We start from the raw sequence: 20,250 nt of genomic DNA on the forward strand, positions 1-20,250 counted from the left end.
GATTTGAAAATAATTGGTAATTCCCAGCAAGGGGAGGAAGTAGCGCACTCCTGCCCTCACTAATCTTGCCAAGCAGTTTAGAGACTTAGAAATTTGCCTTACTGTGAGTCCGTTTCCTCTAGTTAGCAGCGCAAGCTTGACTGTGGCCAATTAAGCTACTCCCTTCTCATATCTCAGGTTTTACAGCATGAGGGTGCAAGGCATGCTTTTGATGGAAGTTCAGTCAGCAACACGAGTCCAGGGGCTGGAGCTAACCGTACTTGTCCCAGCACTGACACCTTGCTGCAAATTCAGGCTGTTTCGTTGAAACATGAAATGCTTATCCTACCTGTACTCCTCCTTACCAGAATCTGTTTTGGGATCCGTGTTGGGAAACTTCTGTGTCACACCAGACTTCTCTTCATTCCTCACTAGGAGCTTTGTTTTGAACATGAAGAAAGTAGTTGTGGCCTCTTCTCAACCACAACCATTTCTTATTCCCCTTCCTAGTGTTTGGCAAAACTTGGTATGTGGTCTAGTCTGTGCAACAAGGTGACTGCAAATGCATCCATTTTGTCTTTGAACAATTGTATTCACTTTTGTATTCTCTGAGAACATGAAGTGGGATGCAGCGGTTACTAGCCAGGCTGTGTTACTCCCGAGAACTAGCTATTTAATAATGCAAAAGTCTTCTTTTGGTCTGAGCCAGTGCTATGACAAACTCTTGCTAGATCTTGGGGCTAAGAGCCTTAAGCAGTGAGGCTGTATTTGAAATGGGAAGGGAACATAAGGAATAAGCAGCAGCAGGTTATCTGCCAACTGAACAGATGCTAGCCCTGAGGAATACTTACAGGGTTGAGTTTTGTCTGAAGGGAGTGTCATGGATTCACCAGGACAGGGAGGATGGTCTAGAACAAGACAAGTACCATGCAGAGAAGCTTCTTTTCTGCGTCCTTTGCCTCAGACTTGGGTACTACAAATGCTAGGTGGGAGCACCTACTCGCCAGTACCAAAATTGCATTAAATCTGAATGCTCAGGGCCTTCCTTTGTCAGTGGCACAATTCATTAACTAAAGCAAAACTGCTGCTCTCTATCAGGGGCTTGATCCTGCAGTCATGAGAGAAACAAAAACTCTGCTCAAAGGTTTCTTTTGTGAGAAATTGCAGAATTGAGCCCCAGCTGTTTACATCTGAACTACTCAAGGTGGGTGGGGGATCTAGAGAAGCCAGTCAAGTCCTCACACTTACCCCAGTGCAATGAGATTATTTATTAGCTTAACTAAAGACTAAGCAGCCTTGTAAGAGAAGAATTCTACTTGCAACCCTGATTTTTTCTGTCTCCTCCTTCATAATGTCTTTTAGCCAGTCACTAACAGGCACTGCCTCATATGAGTGACTGAAGAGAAGCATAAGTAATAGCTTTCAGTTTAAAACTTATCTTTTGTTTCTTCTGATGTTAATTCGTGATACTGGTCAACCACATATGTACATCTTGTCCATGGACAGTGCTCACTTAATTTTGTGAGTGCCTAATGCAGGAGGACAGTGTTTGGAACCTAAGACAGAATATCTTGAATGTCTATTTTAATAATTAAAGCATTTTTAACAATATTCAAGACATTGTGGTGCAGTTTTCTTTCCTAGATATTATTGTTGTCTTGCATCTCTTTTTCATGGAGCCCTTAAGACTAGCCAGTTCCACAAGAAACGGCATTAATAAAGCACCAAGAGAAGGGCAGGGAAAAGGGTGAAAGAAAGTGAGGCAGATCAGAGCTTTAAAACGTCTGCCACCATGAGTTGTCTCCCTCTGCTGAAAACTACCCCTTCTTTCCAAGTCTATGAAGTGCTAAGAACCCAGGAGTCACATTACAGCTCTAGAAACCATGTCAGAAAAAACTGAAAGTAATTAAGAAGCAAAAGTTGTAGCTGGCAAACTTCAGCACTGCATTTGCCAAAAGACAGACAGCTGTTTCCACCTCAGTCTTTGATTCACAGAATCATTAAGATTGGAAAAGACCTTTAAGATCATCAAGTCCAACCATCAACCCAACACCACCATGCCCACTAAATCATGTCCTGAAGGGCCACATCTATATGTTTTTTGAACACTTCCAGTGATGGTGACTCCAACACCTCCCGGGGCAGCCTGTTCCAATATTTGACCACCATTCAAAAGGCCCAAACCTAAAGCACATAGTACAGATAGTTCTGCAGCTGAAGACATCATGGTACTATAGGAAGAGACCCTAAAACCTCTTGAGGAGAGCAGATGAGACAGAACTTTTACATAAACCAGTGGATGATGTAATACATAGCTCAATCCCTCAGTTTTATTGTTAAATTAAAATAACACAATTCAAAGATTCAAGTCAGTCACAGTCCTTATAAGGGCAATGCATTCACTGGCATGCTGCTGTTCCAAACTGACAACAGATCACTTGCTGGCAAATGCCATGATTTGCTCCTAAAAGAGAAGAAAAAGATAAACAATTGGCAAACTGGCAGTATGCATCCATTCAAGAAAGCAGCTATAGTCTCCCTCCCTTTTATATATATGGACAACGGTTCTTTGTCAGCCTTTCTATCCCTGTACACTAGAAAATTAAAGAAGTTGCAGCGTTCCTTTCCTTCCCCAAGTAGTGTAAAACAGAGGTGTTAGCAACAGGTTCTGTGCTCAGAAAGAGAGGTCTTCATTTGGCTTTCTGCTTTAAATGGAGCACTGAACCAGCAGCATAGTCCTCTTTTTAGTGCAACTAATAAAGATGCCGTACCAGTGGCAGCTACTACACCTGAGGAACTTACTACTCTTCAACTCAGGTAGTGTCTTAACTGTGACGATAACACAAAGGAAACAGGACACCTGTGTTTAACAGGAAGAAGGTGACTTGATTTGTGGAATAAACCATTCAAATCCAGAAATGAGGAATCTAATTTGAGGGTAGGTGGGAGATTTGAGAGCAGGTGGGAGATTTGAGAGCAGGTGGCTTAAGGAACCTCATGAAAATCCAGAAACTAGGTCAAGATGGTGCAGAATTTAGGCAGACAGGCTGCAAATAGAGGGTCTGTGTTTAAGACCAAACCTCCTCACCACTGGCTTCCTCGGGTAACTTCCATTGTAGCGACTTCCACTTCTGCCATGAGGGAACAATTTCACAAGGCAAAACAGCACAGAAACAGGTAACTCATTTGAGCTGCACACCACATCTGACATCTTATTCTTAGCAAAGATCTGTCTTCATAGGGCTGTGTTTTCATAGTGCATTTCCGGAATGCAGTTCAAGGTTCCACATTTTCATTCCATAGCATAATAAAGCCAATGACTTCTAACCCCTAACTAGTGTTAGGGAGTACAGATACTTAGATCCCTTATCTTCCCTTGTGCTGCAGGAGAAAACAGTTACTACTGAGTGGCCAGTTATTTAGGAACTCCTCAGGCTCATTCAGGGGACAAAACCTCAGTTTGAACAAGTTACTATTTTCCAGCCAAAAAATGTTACATAAAAATAGTCTTCACCAGCTTGTGTATATTTCAAGAGTAGTTCTGGACTCTTCCTACAGCCCTCGCTAAAGTGAGATTCTTACTTTGACAGGAGGCAGGGCATTTGTTGCTTGCAATCCCCATGTCCTCAGCAACACCAAGGGAGCCAGCCTCGTGGAGTAAAGCCTCTTTAGCACATCAATAGCAGCTATCAAGGAGACATTGTGCCTCTGACGTTCTGTCTCAAACTTTAAGAGGTGTTTTAAGGAGCCTGGAAGAGATAGTTGAACACTCTATGACTTGACACAAACATTTGTGCATCTTATCTAGATAAGTTGTCTATATATCTATATATGACAACTAAAAACACAGAAAGATAACAGAGAAATGGTCCATCTTAGTAAAGGCCTCCTTCCATCAGCTAGTGGTCTTCATCTCACCACCTCTTTAACTACTGTCCTGCAGAACTACTATTTTTTTGGAAACAACTTTGGGATGGAAACTGCATCCAAGAATCTTTTAGCTGCTCCACAGCCAATGGACATCAAAACAGTTTTGCTTCAAAGATGCTTGTGCCTTTGAAACACAGGATAGCAGCACGCTTAACCTGCACAGATAATGCCTATCCTGATGTTAGCAGCGAAGGCCATGTGACTATGATTTTACTGCCACTTCATTGCCTTGGATCCTTACCCAGATCGCTCCCATTGAAGGCTGCTGCACTGAGGTGACGAGCTAAACATGCAATATCACCAAAGCCCAGGTTTACACCTTGTCCTGCAAGTGGGTGGACTCTGTGCGCTGCATCCCTGGAGCAAGAGAAGACAGAAATTTATATCCCTTCTTGAAGAAAGCCATGTCTGACAAACCTCAGAAGGGATCGGTATAGCACTCCTCGCCTCTTTGCAATGACCACCACCTTACAGCAGCATATAGGCTTTATCCAGTACCTCCTTGCGTGCTATGCACCTGACTCCTGCTCCAGTTGTAAGAAACAAGACAAAGGGGAGGTAACAAAAAGCAGTTTTGAAAGGAAAAACTATAAAGAGGACTAGCCAAAGTCCTCTCAGATCATCTGTAGAAGAGACCTTAATGGTTTTGTAAGTGACCTCGGCACAACAGGAAGCATATCATTGGCACACCTCACAAACACGAAGTAGATGGGCATCACGAATACAAAGGAGAAGTGGGATATCATTGAATAGAAACAAAATCAGGTTCTTTTATGAGCAGACTTATCTGTAAGGGACAAAGCCAGACATATTGATAAAGAGAGTCTTAGAGAAATGAAATGAAGTTTGGGTATGAAAGATCATGCACTCTAACAAGCTATAAAGCACAGAGTGCTCCCAAGCATGGAGTGGCTCAACAAGTTGGAAAGACGAAAAGTATCTCAAGTGTTATACAGCATCCAAGAATTCCTGTACACTACCAGTGCATTGCAGCTGTGGCACAGAAAAAAGTACACACCACCTTAGAATGTAAAAGACGAGATATTTTCCTATTTCTATAGACCACCGTATAAAAGCCTATGACATCCCATCTGTAATAATTTGTAGGTTTTCTCATTTGTATTCAAGAAAGGTGAGTTTAAAACTCAAACTGGTACACAGTATGGCTGCTACAGTGTTTGGGGAAGTACAGGTCCAGCATGAGATACTGGATTGTTTTGCTGGACTACACAATCCAGAAAAGGGAAAAAATTATCTCGCAATTTACACAGAAAGCACACGCAACAGACAGAGGGCTAGTCGTATAGAAGGACTTCGTTGGCACAAGAGCACATGGTACAAACTGAGCCCGGATGAAGTCAAACTGAAACTATAAATTATTTGTAACCATCTAATTTGTTGACTGGGAGTCACTATTTCTAACCACATGCCACCCACTCACACAAGGGCTGTCACTGGGAACCTTACCCGATAAGAGCCACGCGGTGCTGGACATACTCTGTCGCATGCCCCATTCCAAGAGGGAACATGGCTCGGCTTTCTGGATCTACTTTAGCAACGCTTGGGGGCAGCTGACGGACTGCAGTCCCTGAGGGTTTCAGGAGTGAAATAGCAGATCGAAACATGGCCCCAGCAGTATCAATGAAGTCAGAGTGGTTTACATTGCTCCACTAAAAAAAAACCAAACAAATCTTTAGGTGTTAACCCAAACTAGACATATAAAAGAATCCAGTTGAAAAAAATCCGCATGAGCTCCAAACACAGCATTTCAACCACTTGGACAAAACTACATAGTAGCAGAAACTATCTTCATTGGTTTAGGACATACAAGTTTCCAAATAGGATGAGCATACCCTTCCCACCTTTTTGAAATTTAGTTCAACTTCTTCTATGACTTTCAGAACTAACCTAATACAGTCCCAAAGGGTCATCCTTCTTTGCAAAGTGCCTTTTTAATATCATCCTCACCAGAGGAAGGAATTTGAGAATCCACCTCTCCTATTACTATCCTTTAAGCTGTCGGGTTCCGTCGTATTTCTTGTGATTACAACTATGTCAGCCCCATACCCGCCACAAGGCTGATACTCACAAAGGCAGAATTGATGCTATCCACAAAACTTTCCTCATCCATAGCGAGAAGTTCCGATGCATGTTCATGAGATGTAGACCAGACCAGAGAGCTGGCAGTGTCAGACAGCTTTTTTAAGAGTATGTCAGGGGTAAGTGTCAAGAGAAAAAGAAGCAAAAATAAACAATCAGTGCAAAGTTTTCTCCACTGCCCTGCCCCCACCAGCCCCTCTGCATATTACTCTTCCAGCCCAACTTGCTAAAAGTGGGAAATACCACGGATGAAGTGAGAGGGCAGGAGGGGAAAACAAATGTAATAACTGAAAAGTAAAGGGCAGATGGACAAATTCTTAAGAGACAGAACCAACACCGAAAGGCACAGACAGAAAGTTACTAGAAAAGAACAGACTAAAAACTAAAAAAAAAGTCATCTTACCGGAAGAAGCGCAATTGGCCCTGTGGGGAGGAACCTCTGCCACGCTACATTATTGTCTGTGGCCTACAGTGGTAAGAAGCAAGTGGACAGTCACAAACTAGTGACCAGGATCACCTGCTTAAGCCGTTCTGCTACTTATGGAAAAGTCAATTTGCAGAATTTCACCTCAGACAAATGAAGAGTTGCCACCACAGCTGACTGGTCATACTGATGCTCAATGTTCTTAATTTCAGCTTCTTTCCGGACTACAGAGTTATGACCATCTGCACCAATCTGCAAAACAAAGAGATACAAAGCAACCTCCTCAGCAGCTCCTAAGAAAGCTAATATTCCAGTCTACAAACCTCAGCCTGTATATACACTTTTTTGGTTTATTCAGAAAAACAACAAAAAAAAAAGATTCCCCAAAGACCAGAAGAGGTGGCCTCTTCTGCTCTGTCCAATTCAGTACAGTCTTCTTGCATCAGGTACAGAAAAAACAATGCACCGTGTCCCATAGCATCTCTGACAGAGTTAGCCACTCACCTCACTCAAGCCCTCCACGTGGGTGGAGCGGCACACATGGAATCAGAACCAAATCCAGTGGAAAGGACTTGGGCAAGAGATGATGCCTGATCAACAGAAATAAAAAGTTTAGTTACCAGCAGTTTGGTTTGAAGTCTGCGTCCATCAGATAACTCAATTTGGACCCAAGGGCTTGTGTCACAGCTGTGAGAGGGAAGGGGCCAGGTATACCCGACTGCTCTGCTCCCGTAGAAAACCTCCACCCGGTCTGATGGGAACACAAAGTTCTATGGTCACAGCATGATACAGACATGAAAAAGGAAACATCACTACAACAGCAAAGGCCACGCATGTCTTAATGGCACTCCAAGAGCTGATTCTGCAGTTCTTAAGGCACCCTGAAAGAACAGATTTGGCCAACCCTTTGCCACTACAAGGCCTGCTCTGGATAGAAAGCTGCAGATCTTTTCGTTAAGTCTATTTCTGGAGAGACTATGTTCTGAAGAACTACATGTGCAACTGCTTTCTTGCTGTGTAGCCTTCAGACTTCTCCCTCCTCCCAATTCAAGAAGCTGCCTATGTCTCAGAGTTACTTGTTTCATGAATTATCTTTCTCCCCCTCATAACTTAGTGCACACAACAGAAGGCAAGTAACTAAAAGCTCTCTGCAGGAAATAAAATATTAAAGAAGTTGTCCACTACCTGCTACTGCATCTAACTGTTTTGTGAGAGCAGACATAATGACATCATTCTCCACTATGTAACCCATGTCATCTAAGTCATCTTTCTCAAAAACGATCATGGCTTCTGAACAAGCATCCCACACCTACAAAGAAAAAATACATTACATGAAACTACATGATACAGAAGTGCTGTTCCTTTCAGGGACTATGAATGTATCCATCTTAACAGGAAAAGGACGCGACAATCTATAAATACAGAACTAGAGGAAACGTCCTGGATTACGAGCCATTCCCAGCTACTGAAGTACATCACATTATTCCTGTCATACAATGATCTAGCTTCATCTCAAAAACTAATTGCAAAGAAAGTTTTTTACACCTACTTTCCTGTTACGTAATTAACATATGAAGCTACCCTACCACCGTGTTGTGGTTTAACCCCAGCAGGCAGCTCAGCAGCCACACAGCCACTCGCTCACTCCCCCCAGGTGGGATGGAAGAGAGAATCAGAAGGGTAAAAGTGAGAGAACTTGTGGGTTGAGACAAAGGCAGTTTAATAGGGAAAGCAAAAGCTGCATGTGTAAGCAAAGCAAAACAAGGAATTCATTCACCGCTTCCCATCGGTAGGCAGGTGTTCAGCCATCTCCAGGAAAGCAGGGCTCCATCACACGTAACGGTTACTTGGGAAGACAAACGCTGTAACTATGAACATTCTCCCCTTTGCCCTTCTTCCCCCAGCTTTATATGCCAAGCATGACGTCATATGGTATGGAATATCCCTTTGGTCAGTTGGGGTCAACTGTCCCAGCTGTGTCCCCTCCCAAGTTCTTGTGCACCCCCAGCCTACTCGCTGGTGGTGTTATGTGAGAAGCAGGAAAGGCCTTGGTGATGTGTAAGCACTGCTCAGCAATAGCTAATATGTGGCTGTGTTACCAACAGTTTTCATCACAAATCCAAAACACAGCACCATACAAGCTACTATGAAGAAAATTAACTCTATCCCAGCCAAAATAAATACATACCTTTACCTTTATTTCCTGACTAGTACCCATACCTCAGTATCTACAGTTTCCATTAGGAATCAACCTTTCATCCTGCAACATCAAGATTCTGAGAACAGGTATTTCTGAGTAGACTGCTACCCCCAAAAAAGTAACAGGAATCATCATAAGCATGACCTGCCCTTTGCCAAAGAAAAAACCTTTAGATAGTTAATGTAAGTACTTCTGAGAATTCAAAGTAGACAGACACATAGTACATTTGCAGCCCTAAGTAAGGCACCTGCATTCGCCGGAACGGTTTGAGTCTCAGGCTGCAGACATGATCCCAGGCACCAAAACCTGAAAAAGGACACAAATGCATGGAGATACAGGTTCACATGTGACATTGAGACCCAAACAAAACTGAAGCTCACTCCATGCTCTCCTCCTCCCTCCCCGACTATCAATGTCTAGACTCTGCTTGCACCATCCCCAGACAAGTCCAGGTCTGCCTCAATACTTTCACAGCTCCAGCATCATATTATTTTACTGTTAACACAAGCCAGTAGAAAAGAAACAAGAGCTTTCCATTAATGCTCTGACTTAACAGTCAGCTCTCACTATCCTATCACTGCATAATAAAACACGCACAGAAACACACAGCCCTCATTATTTAGAGCATTTCTTTCTCCATAAGGAATCAAGGCTCAAACTTGTCTTTAAAATGAAAATTAGTCAGAAGTAGTGAACTACCAGACTACAGAGCACTAAGTTCATGCTTCTTTTGTGTACAGCACATTCCAGGTGCTATAGAGAGCACCTTACAACCTTTCACTAGCCTAATGTTGCAAATGTTTATAGAATCAGACGAAGATAAGAGAACACAGATCCCTGTTATAGAGAGAAGCCTGATTTAATCCCCACAATTCAGCATACAGAATACTAAGAGGCAAAGGCAAATAGTTCTGTTGAGTTTAGGATGAACGCAGCATATGCTCAAAGGGTTTTTGTTTAAACAAATAAAAACAGCTCAAATATACGGTTAAAAATGCAAACAACAGAAATTATACTTACTGCTTAGGAGGGTTGCTGATCCTGGGGAGATGGAACTGACCCTGTTACTGTAACTGTCTGGCATGCGATCGTATTCTTTCCTAGGACCAGCCTCCAGTAAAGCAATCTTCTTATCATGGAAGTGGATGTCATGTCCTAAAATAAGCAAATACATGCTTTGCTAAAATGCTCTTGCCAAAAATCTCATTTCTTATTTCAGTATCAGTAACGCCTATGCATTTTTGCAATAGGATAGAGTAGATGCAAAACTTAATAAAGAAACACATTTACAACACAGGTTTTGACTAGGCACGTAAACTTTTGTATTTTAAAGCTTTATCCCTATTATCCTGTAACTGAGACTTTCAACCCTTCTGCAGTTAAGCAAGGATTAAATGTTTTTGTACAAAGTTTACATTTTTTTTACAAATTTGTGCATATTTTGTCATGAAAGTTCATTATTGAAGTATTAACAAGTGAAATGTACAAAGTTTACTCCACACACAGAACACGTTTTTCAGAGCTTAAATGTAAATTCACTAATTAGAACAAGAGATCAAAATAAAACTTCTACGATATCTAGCAACTACATTTATGTTTTCCTTATCCTTATATTCTGACAGTGGAATTGCACAGGCAGTTTTAGACTTCATCTTTCAGTTAAAGAGAACGGGGGGGGGGCGGGGGGGGGGGGGGGCGGCGGGAAGAGATGACTAAAGAGTAAATCACACTACAGCTGAATTAGCCATGCTTGTTGCATCTGACCGCTATGGCTGCAGAAGGTACCGAGACCAGAAATGGTGTCCTTATAACACCCAGTTTACTACAACAGCAGTGCTAATAACAGCATTACCCCAAACATATTTTCTAGATTATGCATAACATAACCTCAGCTCTTGAGAGGTCCCAAACCTGCATGTTAGCCTTAGATATCAGTGCTGGAGGGGATCTTTATGCTGTCTCAAATCCACTGTCGTGGTCTTTAACAATACAAGCAGAACAATGATAAGTTTGCAAGGTAAACCCTTATACTTGCAAAGCACTTATTGCTTAGAACCTTTGCTCTTTTCCTCCTTTTTGCACTCTTTTGTTTAGGCTTCTGTCACTATTACGCCCTTCTGAATCAACGTTGCAAATAAAGGAGGAGCCAGTACTCTCAGGATCTCTAGTGATGCAAACAAGCACAAATCCATTTTAATTTGGTATTCCAGTGTTTAAAACACAGGGTTAGAGAATGAAATGTAGGATCAAAAAAGCAGTTTCAGCTATGGCTGAAAGCATCCATCAGTGATTTCAGGGTAACCATGTTTGACAGAAATACTACAAGTAGTCTACAGAATTCAAAGTAATGGCTATGTTAAAAATATATATATAAATAGGATAAGGCTCATCATAGCAATCAGGTATCCAAACAGCTTTAAGTCAACCTTAGAGTGCTGTCACAAGAGGATGCAGGAATCAGGAAATTCCACAACACAATCTTGAATGTTAAGCTCCTGAATGGTAACCACATAGTTATCTCACACTGTCACCGACAGGGATTAATAATTAAGGTCGACTTATTAAAGTACCCAATATGCCACACACTGAAACATGAAGCTTTTGGGAAAACTCCCTGTTTTAAGTTTTTGTGCAGCCGGTGAGACAGACAGTGAGGGCAGTGGGACACAAAACCCACGACTCGTTGCACTCACAAAACACGGTGCGGGAGGCCCAAAGGCCTCCGAGACCTCATACCACCGCGGCAGGGGCAGGAGGGAGAGACCGCCGCCGGCTGTGAGGCCGTGACTGCACCCCCTGCTGGGACGGCAACGGGCCGGCCCGACGGCACCTGCGACGCCGCCCGGAGCGGGCGAGAAGGTCACAGCCTTACCCAGCACGGCGGCCATGGCGCTCCCGACCATACCCCCGCCCGACACCACCACATCATAGAGCGACACGGCGGCAACAGACCGGAGCGAGGCCCGCGGGCCGGCCCGCAGCCACCCACCGAGCGGAGCCAGCAGCCCCCGACCACACACAACCGCCATCACTGCGGAAGTGACAACACGCCAACCAGCTCCGAGCGGAAGTCGCCGCGGGAAACCATGACAACGCCGCCTGCCTGGGGGCGAGCACTACACGAAACACCTGTTCCTGAGCACCAATAAGCGAACAGCAGGAGCCTGTTCGTCTTGGGAGTCCGATTGGCTGTTGAGGACAAAAAGGCGGACCTAGAAGGTGCCGGATTCGCTGATTGGCGGGAGCGGAATTGGTGTCATTGGAGGGCTAAGACGGCGGCCTGCAGGTGAGGGAAGCGGCCCGGTCTCGGCGCTACCCGGATCTACCTCAGCCCCGGCGGCGGGACGCCGCCGGGGCTGAGGTAGATCCGGGTAGCGCCGAGACCGGGCGTGGAGGTCGAGGCTTGATTTTTTTTTTCTTCCAGGTGACACGGCATTCCCTCAGGCCATAACGGACCAACTCCCGTGTCTCCCGCCACCGGGCAAGGAGCTGAGAGCGGCTTGTCGGGATGGGAGACCGGCAGTCTCCGTTAGAACCGGGCTTACCGTACGAAGCAAAGTTAAGGGGTGACCTTGGGCTATCCGAAGAAGATGAGGAGCTCGAGGGTTTCAGGCGGGAGGCTGCAGTCCTGCGTGACAAGCTGTGGGAGGCTCTCAGGTAGGATGGTACCTGGTAGGGATGGCAGAATGGCATGCGGGATTCCTCCTGCTTCTGACCAGTGACAAGGCAGAGCATGAGTCCCAAGACGCATGTGTATAATACCAAATCACTGGCCACAAACGCACTCCCAGATGGGAGGATGGGGCCAATGGGTGTCCATGCGTTCACATAAAACATGAACAGCACAAATCCCATTTCTTCTCATCAGCTAATCACGCTTAAAATTTGCTAGCAGATCACATACATTTCTATCCAGCGCCCAGTCTTCAGAGCTGTGGTCTTTTCAACACCTAGCTTTCAGACCTCTTGTCTTTCTCTGTGGTTGGTCCAGCTTGAAGTTCACTAGCAGATCACACACACGCTCTTACAAAGGAAATAGTTTATGGAGCAGAACAGACTGCAGCAATCACTAATATTAAGCAATCACCAGCAAGTGTATTGACCAGAAGCCTGTTTACACATGATCGGCACCTTCCGTTTGCCCCCTTTTTCCCATTTTCCTGTTCTTGATCCACCCTTCTCTACCTTGATCCTTCCTTTTACCTACATTTATTCCTTCCCTAAATATCTTAAGTTTTACTCAGTTTCACAATCGCCCTCAAACATCCTGAGAAGTTTGCTACTTCAATGAGACCCATGGTAGTCTCGGTTTTTTTCTTATTATCAATTATATGGTCTCCTTATCAGCTACAAAGCTTCCAGCTGAACCTCTTAAGAGTTGCACTAAAGCAGTTCCTTGCAATGGCCCTTCCATCAGTGTCTTAGGAATGCTGGTATTTGGTACTATTTGTTAGGATTTGTGCATCTGTGTGTCTAATTTATTGCCCCTCCTAAGTTTGTCTTTTACATTGAGTAGCTATCAGCCAGATATCCCTAAAGTTGGAACTTTCTGGTTAGTGGCCTTTTTGGCAAGAAAGTACTAGCAGCATAGCAAATTGCCTTACAAAGCACCATTTTATACATGGAAAACAAGCTCACAAACTTTGGTAGCAAAGCAAAATATAGAGCATGAGAATGATAAGCCCTAGGCCTGTCTTTTAATGACCAGCTCAGCCTACAGTGTCCTCCTCTTAATGAACCATATCCCCCTTCTTTTAACTCTATTTTTTAATGACTTCACTTATTTCCCCTTTATAATGTCTTTGTCTTAGTCGTACATCTGGTAACAAAAGGCAGTCCAGTTCTTTGATCGACCTCACCTCGGACAGTACCTGGGATCAGCAAAAGCCTCACTTATTTCCTAAATCCCGCTTGAGGCCAAAAAGCGCTTCATCTCCCTGGATTCCTTCCATCACCATCCCTCAGCCTTTCGAAATGACACTGCGGGAAGCTCGCAAAAAGTCCCAGTTGATGAAGTCATACATGTTTCTTGAACTAGACAAACAGAGAAACAAAAAGCAAAGCCAGGATGAAGCTGAATGTCAGAAACAATTCCGGGCACAGCCTGTACCTGCCCATGTGTTTCTGCCCCTTTATCAGGAAATAATGGAGCAGAATGAGATTCGCAGGCAAATAGGAACACAGAAAAGAAAGGAGCTGCTACTTTCAACCCAGCGGCCCTTCAGTTTCCTGGAGAAGGAGGAAAAAAAAAAAGAAGCTATCAGACAGAAGTTCCTGACAGCAGCAACCCCAAAAGAGAGTTCCAAACAGAAGCAAGCCAGTAAAAAAGTGCCTAAACCTACTTATGAGCCACTTCTTGGAGATAAAGTCAAAGGTAAAGTGCCAGGGCTCTTCCCGTAACAACTCTCTGCCTGTCCCTCACTGTCTCCATGCTGGGAGGTAGGATCGTGGCCCATAGGGCACTACTTGGAGTATAAAGCCAAATATCATTACGTCCTCTGGTGTTGTCTATTCTCCTGTGTATCACTGGTCATTACATTTCATCTAGATATCCTTACAGTACAGTGTCCTAAATTCAGTAGTCTGGTATCAGTGTCAGCAGCAGCAGTTCTGTACCACTCCCCAGCACACATGGGTACATTGAGCTCTTCAGATTTCCATACCCCTTTTGCGGCAAATCGTGACAGTTTGGGAATCCTTCCCCGCACCAGATTCCATACCCTTGGTTACGCTAAAGGTACTTAGATGATTTGTGGCACAAATGTGAAGACAGATGTAGTGGCAGAAGTGTCGAAGGTCTGTGCAGTATCTTAGAACTGACAATTTTACACCCACCCAGGTGGTCTGTGCTGCACAGAACCCCTAGGAGAAAAATACTTCCTAAGCCCAAATCAGGCAATTAGTTTGGCTCTAAGTGATAGTGCAGTAGTCCAGTCTCTCCTGCCATTCTCAGATGTTTTCAGTTACCTTCCCACTTGCTCTCTACCTTCTTAAGTGCTAAAACAGGGGAGGTAGGTGCCAGGACCATTCTAGTCAGAGGGACAGCCAAGGAAATTTTCCTGATGCTCACTTTCTTTCAGATGGCTCAAGCCCCCAGAGTTCTAAGTTTGAAGTAAGCAATACAGATTTCATGATTGAATATAGGAACTAAACCAGTCTTTGATAATTCTCATTGCTTTTCTCACCCTTTTTCTTTTTTTTTACTGTTTCCCACTGATTTCTTCTTGAGTATACACCAGTTCAGTTTTCACCAGAAATATTCTGTTGTAGTGTACTAAACTAAATAGATTAGAAAGGTAACAGAAAGCAAAGGATAAAGCATTGTTCTTTTTCTGTCTGGTACATGAGTAAGGGAGGAGGAATGAACGTGTCATACCTCAGTCAGTGCAAACTTATAAACAGACTCACAAAAAGTCTTATTTTGCAAGCAGCAGTATTGATTTTCCCCCCCCCCCCAAAAAGGAAAAAAACAATCCACAGCCAACTGTTTGTCTCCATTTTCACAAATACTTAGTGCTGCACAGGCACGGATTCTGATGCTATACCCTGAAACACATTGTTTCTATGGAAAGTTTGTCACAGAAGTCACAAGACATGAATCATCTACCAAATGCTTCTTACTTAAAATCTTTTCCAATATAGACAAAGACTTCTGGATATTACACAGAAAAGCAATCATCTGTTACAAGTGTATTTGAACAGCCCATTTAGATCACACGGTCAACATAAAGTCCCATATGAAAAGTAGAACCTTGACTAATACATCACTTCTGCAAGACAAAGGGCACAAGTTATCTAGTACCCCTAAGAGTAGGAACAGGAGGAGAAGGCCTGTTCAGTAACTTAGTCTGTGAAAGTAGAAAGACATATCTAGAGATTAATGCCTAAGAAGGAGACTCTATCATGTTTTTTCTGGTACCTTTGAATTTTCTTTTTTCCCTGGGAGGCAGAGGAGAGAGAGGCTGGAATGTGGGGAAAGAAAACACAGGATGTCTGGCTATACGTGTAGCCACCATCATAAAGAAAAATTTAATGTTGCACAGTGGCAATTTCACAGCCTTTTATGTCATTCACATTCTTTTCATTGCTTTGCTTTTGATTCATTAGAAGCTGAACTCTACAGAGAAATTCGCATTCAAATGAGAGCGAAGGATTTGCTTGAGAGCTCTGTCGCTCCTATAGATATTAGCAACTGTCGGAGGGAGCCTCAGTCCCGAACTGCCACTAAAACTAAGCAGGAAAGACTTGGCTTCTTGCAGGACAAAAGTTTCAGTTTCAAGCCAAGCATTAATCCAACAATACCGGATTTTGAAGGACTTTACTGGGCATTTCAGAGGGAAGCAGTAAGGAGACAAGAAATCAAAGAGGCAACTCCTAATAAGCCATTCAAGCTAAGAACGTCCAATCTCCGTGGCAGGCAAAGGCAGGCTAATGAAAAGACAAAGGTGAGATAAATGGATATTTCTGTGGTACTGCTTTCTCTGGTCAAGATAGCAACTTAACTTTAATGTTAAAGTTAGTGGTTAATGTCCTGTAACCTCTGCCCTTGTCTTGGGAGTACTGCAGAATTCTGGGACAAACCAGAGAACAAAAATCTACACAAAGAGATGAGCTATGACAGCTAAGGCTCAGCCACCCTTCCATACTCCTAATCATGTCTCCTTCCCCTCATCCCTCAGCCCCCACCCATGTAAATCCCTACTGATGGAAAAGAGAAGAATGACTGCATTGCCCACATACCCCAACTGTTCTCTTTGGTAGACAAAAAGCAGAGGAGATTCTGTATTGTGAACAAATACACTGAATGAAGTTCCATTTTTTTCAGGATTCTCAGCAACTTTTCAAGGTTTCGGTGCAAAAACGTCATTCTCCAAGTGGACTTTCCTCTCTTTCTTCCAACACCCTTCCAGTGCATATTACAGATGCAACTAGAAAAAGGGAATCTGCTATTAGGTAAGTCGAAAAGTTTGTCCACAAGACCATTCACCAACTAATGACCAAAACAGAGGAAAAGAAGTCAGTGTTTTCTCTCATCACATCAACTACATTGGCAATACTTTTCCTAAATGTTTCTCTGCCTTCTTTCTTTGCTAACTCTTGCCCTGCCTCCCAGTTGATTTAGGAGCTGCACACATGTATATCTGAAATTTTGTAGTCCTTTAAGGAGAAAACCAAAAGTGAACTTCCCTGCTAGCATGTAGTCTGGTGGTCTTAAGTGAGCTCATTAGTAATGTTCTTCTATATAGACACTCCCAAGATAACAAAAAGGAAGGGGACAAAGAAGGATTTTATTGCCTGGAGAAACAGAAAAAGAAATGTCAAGCTATCCGAAAGTCAGTGAACAGCCGAGCAAAAGCCCTGGATCTGCATAAAAGCCTGGAGGAAACACACAAGGAGAAGCTGAAACAGAACCGGTCAGTACCCTATTCTGCACAGAAATAACCATTTGCTGTACTAACTGGGGATAATCAGACAATTATTTGGGAGGAATTGGGTCTAAGAACATTTGTAGCGTAACATTTTTGGCTGTCGTACCCATTTGACATTCATTTGGATTTCCTGACAGTTCCACACTACTCCTTCCATACAGAAAGTTTCTTTTAGATTAACATTTGTAGAAACTAATTTGTACAAACAAGCCAGCTGAAATGTAGAATTTGGTAAAGCACACATAAGACAAAGTTTTCTAAAAATGTGAACAGTGGTTCTCTGCTTACAGCCTAGTAGTCAGGCTTTGCTAATGGGTCCGTAACTTCCCAGCAACAGGCCTTTTTTTCCCCATCATTCAGAATCAAGAGAATACCAGAGCTATTTAAAGGATGAAATAGTTACTGAGAATTCCTTGTTCCTGATCAGCTAGTCAGAGGGAACCCGTATTAGACAGGCAACTTTTCCATTTCAGGCAAAGTATGAGAGAGAGAACAAAGGAATACAGAAAGGAACTGGAAGAAATGCATCTGCGAGTCAAGAACAGACCATACCTCTTTGAACAGGTCACCAAGGTAACTGGTCAAAGCTCCAGGATGTTTCTGGGCAACAGGATACATTGTCTTTCATTTAAGATGGGCATTAAGAAATCTAGTCTCAAGTTAATTCATGGATAAGAAGGTACAAATGGTTGCACAGTCTCTTGACTAACACTCAGAATGGAAGGGCCACCCAAGTATAATTTAAATTCCTTCCCACCACTTGGATAAACACTCAGACTTATTTCTTGGTTGTAGAGCTTTCCAGTCCCTAGTATATATTGCAATCAAAGTATATGGTCTGATCAAAATCAAGGCCTTATCACATCAGAAATTATATGAATACCTATTCAGCACCTGAATACCACAGCCTACAGTCTAGAATTTTTTTAAACTTTTTGTTTCAAAACCCTCTCCAGTTGAGCACTTTTTCTTTGTACCTCTAGTGCTACTGGAAAAACATTAGTGACAGTTATGCCACTTATATCACCTGCAAGCTCTGCTATCTGGGGTTGCATTCAGCACAACTCATTCATCACACAGTACCAGCTGCAAATCTGTATTGCTCTTGAGATGCAGATACAATCTTCACTCTCTATAGTATCTTTCTCCCTGGGTTTTCTCTTTCAGTTCTGTCTCCTTGCAGGGATGATAGCTGGTTAGAGACATAGTGACAATACGCTGATTTAAGATTTCTCAATATAAAGTACCCTCCTGGGTCAGACTTTCTGTTCAGATGAGTGGTTAATGGAGGCAGAGAACACATTTGTATGATAAATATTGGTAACATTTCTGTTTGCCAAGTTGGTAAGAATTCACCAGTATCAACAGCATTCACTCATGTTGAGACAAGATTTCTATCCTTCCATATAAAACACCTTAATCTTTAGGAACTGTCCAGTCTCTCTTCAGAGAGGACTACATTAATTTGCAAGGTTTATTTGGAGGCAGTGAGGATATAGGATCCAAGATGCTTGGTTTTCAATTTCATGAAGATAAGCTGATATGAAGCTATTTCACAGGTGCTCTCCATTTATTGAACTCCACTGTCATTAGTGCTTACAAATTACAAGCAAACATGCTTCCAGAATTTCTCACAACCCTTTTTTTGCACATATACTCGAGTGTCAGAGTTAGGACTCAGAACCACGTATGCTAATCTGGTAAGACTGGAATGCTGTAGAAGCAGGAGAAAAAGGAAGGAAAAAAAAACAGAAGCAGGAAAAGGTAAGCTCTGGCTTTGAGAGATGTGAGACATTGTCCTAGTATTCAGTTTTGGTACTGTACTGTATGTATGACAAAATTGTTGGATGGGGGGTTGTCTGTATTCTTGTTCTCATTAGGACTGTCAGCCATGAACTTTAAGACAACGTGAATAGGGAAGCCGCAGTTCTACATGCTTACTGTTTAAGTTTCGATTTCATAGCGTGATGCTCATCAAGGAGCAGAGCGTCGCTACAGACACACCCTCCAGCAAGTTGGGCTAAGTGAAGAATTTGTAAGGAAAAAAGGGAAAGATGCCACTGACTTGCTGGAAGAAGAATCTGACGTTCACAGGTAATAAAAACAATGCAATACAGCTCTTCTGCTTTTGACTAAAAATATTTTCTTTGTTCGTGAAAGCATTCCAGTTTGTATCATGTAGTGTAGGCAAAATTAAATCAACTTCCCTCCTCTTATTAAGCATTACGGCTTCTCTATCTTAACTCCTATGACTGCACTCTATTTCTTATGCATGGGGCAAAGAAGCAAGTAAGCACTGCAAACCATTTCTGGTATTAGACAATCACTATTTCTGCAGAGCGCCCAAGCCTGGGGGTGAAAAGGACAACTGTACTCTAGAGGAAGGCGAACCTCAAAAGGAACAGAGCGAAAAGGAAATGGCAACATAAGATCTAGCAGAAGAATCCATCGATCATCTCTTGATTTTTTTAACTCAAGATTCTCCAGGTTAAGCCTCAGGAACTTTATGTTTTAGGCTGACATGTTAAGAATTGCTCTGGGGTAAGTGAGATGCGAGAACTTAATAAAGCAAAAAAAGACCAACTGTTGTTTAGAGCATGTCTTGTCCAACCCAAACCCTGCAGCCTCCCTTAGTTTTTGCAGGTGTTCCTCATGTGATCCATTTGCCTTTCTTTAATGGGCTACAAAACAAGTTAAAAATGTTGAAGCACTATCTTTGGATAAAAGTAGATATGAAAGATTGAAGAGGTGCATCCTCTAGCATCAGCTCCTTGTGTTCATGCCACAGAAGCACACAGGGAGGGGAAAATACCTTTCAGTGTGCTAACCTTGGATTATACACGTATGTGATAGAATGCTTTTTAACAAATGCTTTATTTCTAAGAAAACAAATAGCACAATTTGACCTACCTTGGGAGAAGACTTAGAGGGAAGTCCTTCTCAGGCGTTAACTCATTATTCACTCGTTACAAGCTCTGCTCCTTCCTCCCATTAGGAAGAAGAAATAGTCTTTCTATATTAAAAAGTCTCCCATGTTTCATTATTTGAAACTGGTTTAACATCTTACTAATTCAGGTCATTAATTTGGCCTGAAAAACAACCAAAATTATGAAGAAGGTTGTAATTAAACAATGCATCACTTTGGATTGCTGTTGTCCTAATTCTACTATTCCTGTGATATAAAAGAT

The 20,250-nt window shown here is 42.8% G+C and overlaps 2 protein-coding genes across 2 annotated transcripts; one reads left to right on the forward strand and one right to left on the reverse strand.

The window, feature by feature from the left end:
* Positions 1 to 2,302: 2,302 nt before the first annotated feature.
* On the reverse strand, positions 2,303 to 11,662 carry COQ6 (coenzyme Q6, monooxygenase; the record flags this gene model as incomplete). The annotated part of the gene is made up of 12 exons (XM_082000093.1): positions 2,303 to 2,443; positions 3,562 to 3,728; positions 4,151 to 4,266; positions 5,377 to 5,579; positions 5,999 to 6,106; positions 6,413 to 6,475; positions 6,578 to 6,685; positions 7,054 to 7,184; positions 7,619 to 7,742; positions 8,881 to 8,939; positions 9,654 to 9,788; positions 11,506 to 11,662. 12 exons carry the CDS (start codon positions 11,660 to 11,662, stop codon positions 2,414 to 2,416), a joined length of 1,401 nt encoding a protein of 466 aa, XP_081856219.1. The 3' UTR covers positions 2,303 to 2,413.
* Positions 11,663 to 12,141: 479 nt separating this feature from the next.
* On the forward strand, positions 12,142 to 19,491 carry FAM161B (FAM161 centrosomal protein B; the record flags this gene model as incomplete). The annotated part of the gene is made up of 8 exons (XM_082000381.1): positions 12,142 to 12,290; positions 13,445 to 14,007; positions 15,741 to 16,078; positions 16,459 to 16,586; positions 16,880 to 17,047; positions 17,536 to 17,635; positions 19,026 to 19,156; positions 19,401 to 19,491. The coding sequence occupies 8 exons, from the start codon at positions 12,142 to 12,144 to the stop codon at positions 19,489 to 19,491; spliced, it is 1,668 nt and encodes a 555-aa protein (XP_081856507.1).
* Between the last annotated feature and the right edge of the window lie 759 nt (positions 19,492 to 20,250).

The sequence above is a fragment of the Phaethon aethereus genome (assembly GCF_964289735.1).
Source record: "Phaethon aethereus genome assembly, chromosome: 5".
In the NCBI taxonomy this organism is placed as follows: Eukaryota; Metazoa; Chordata; class Aves; order Phaethontiformes; family Phaethontidae; genus Phaethon; species Phaethon aethereus.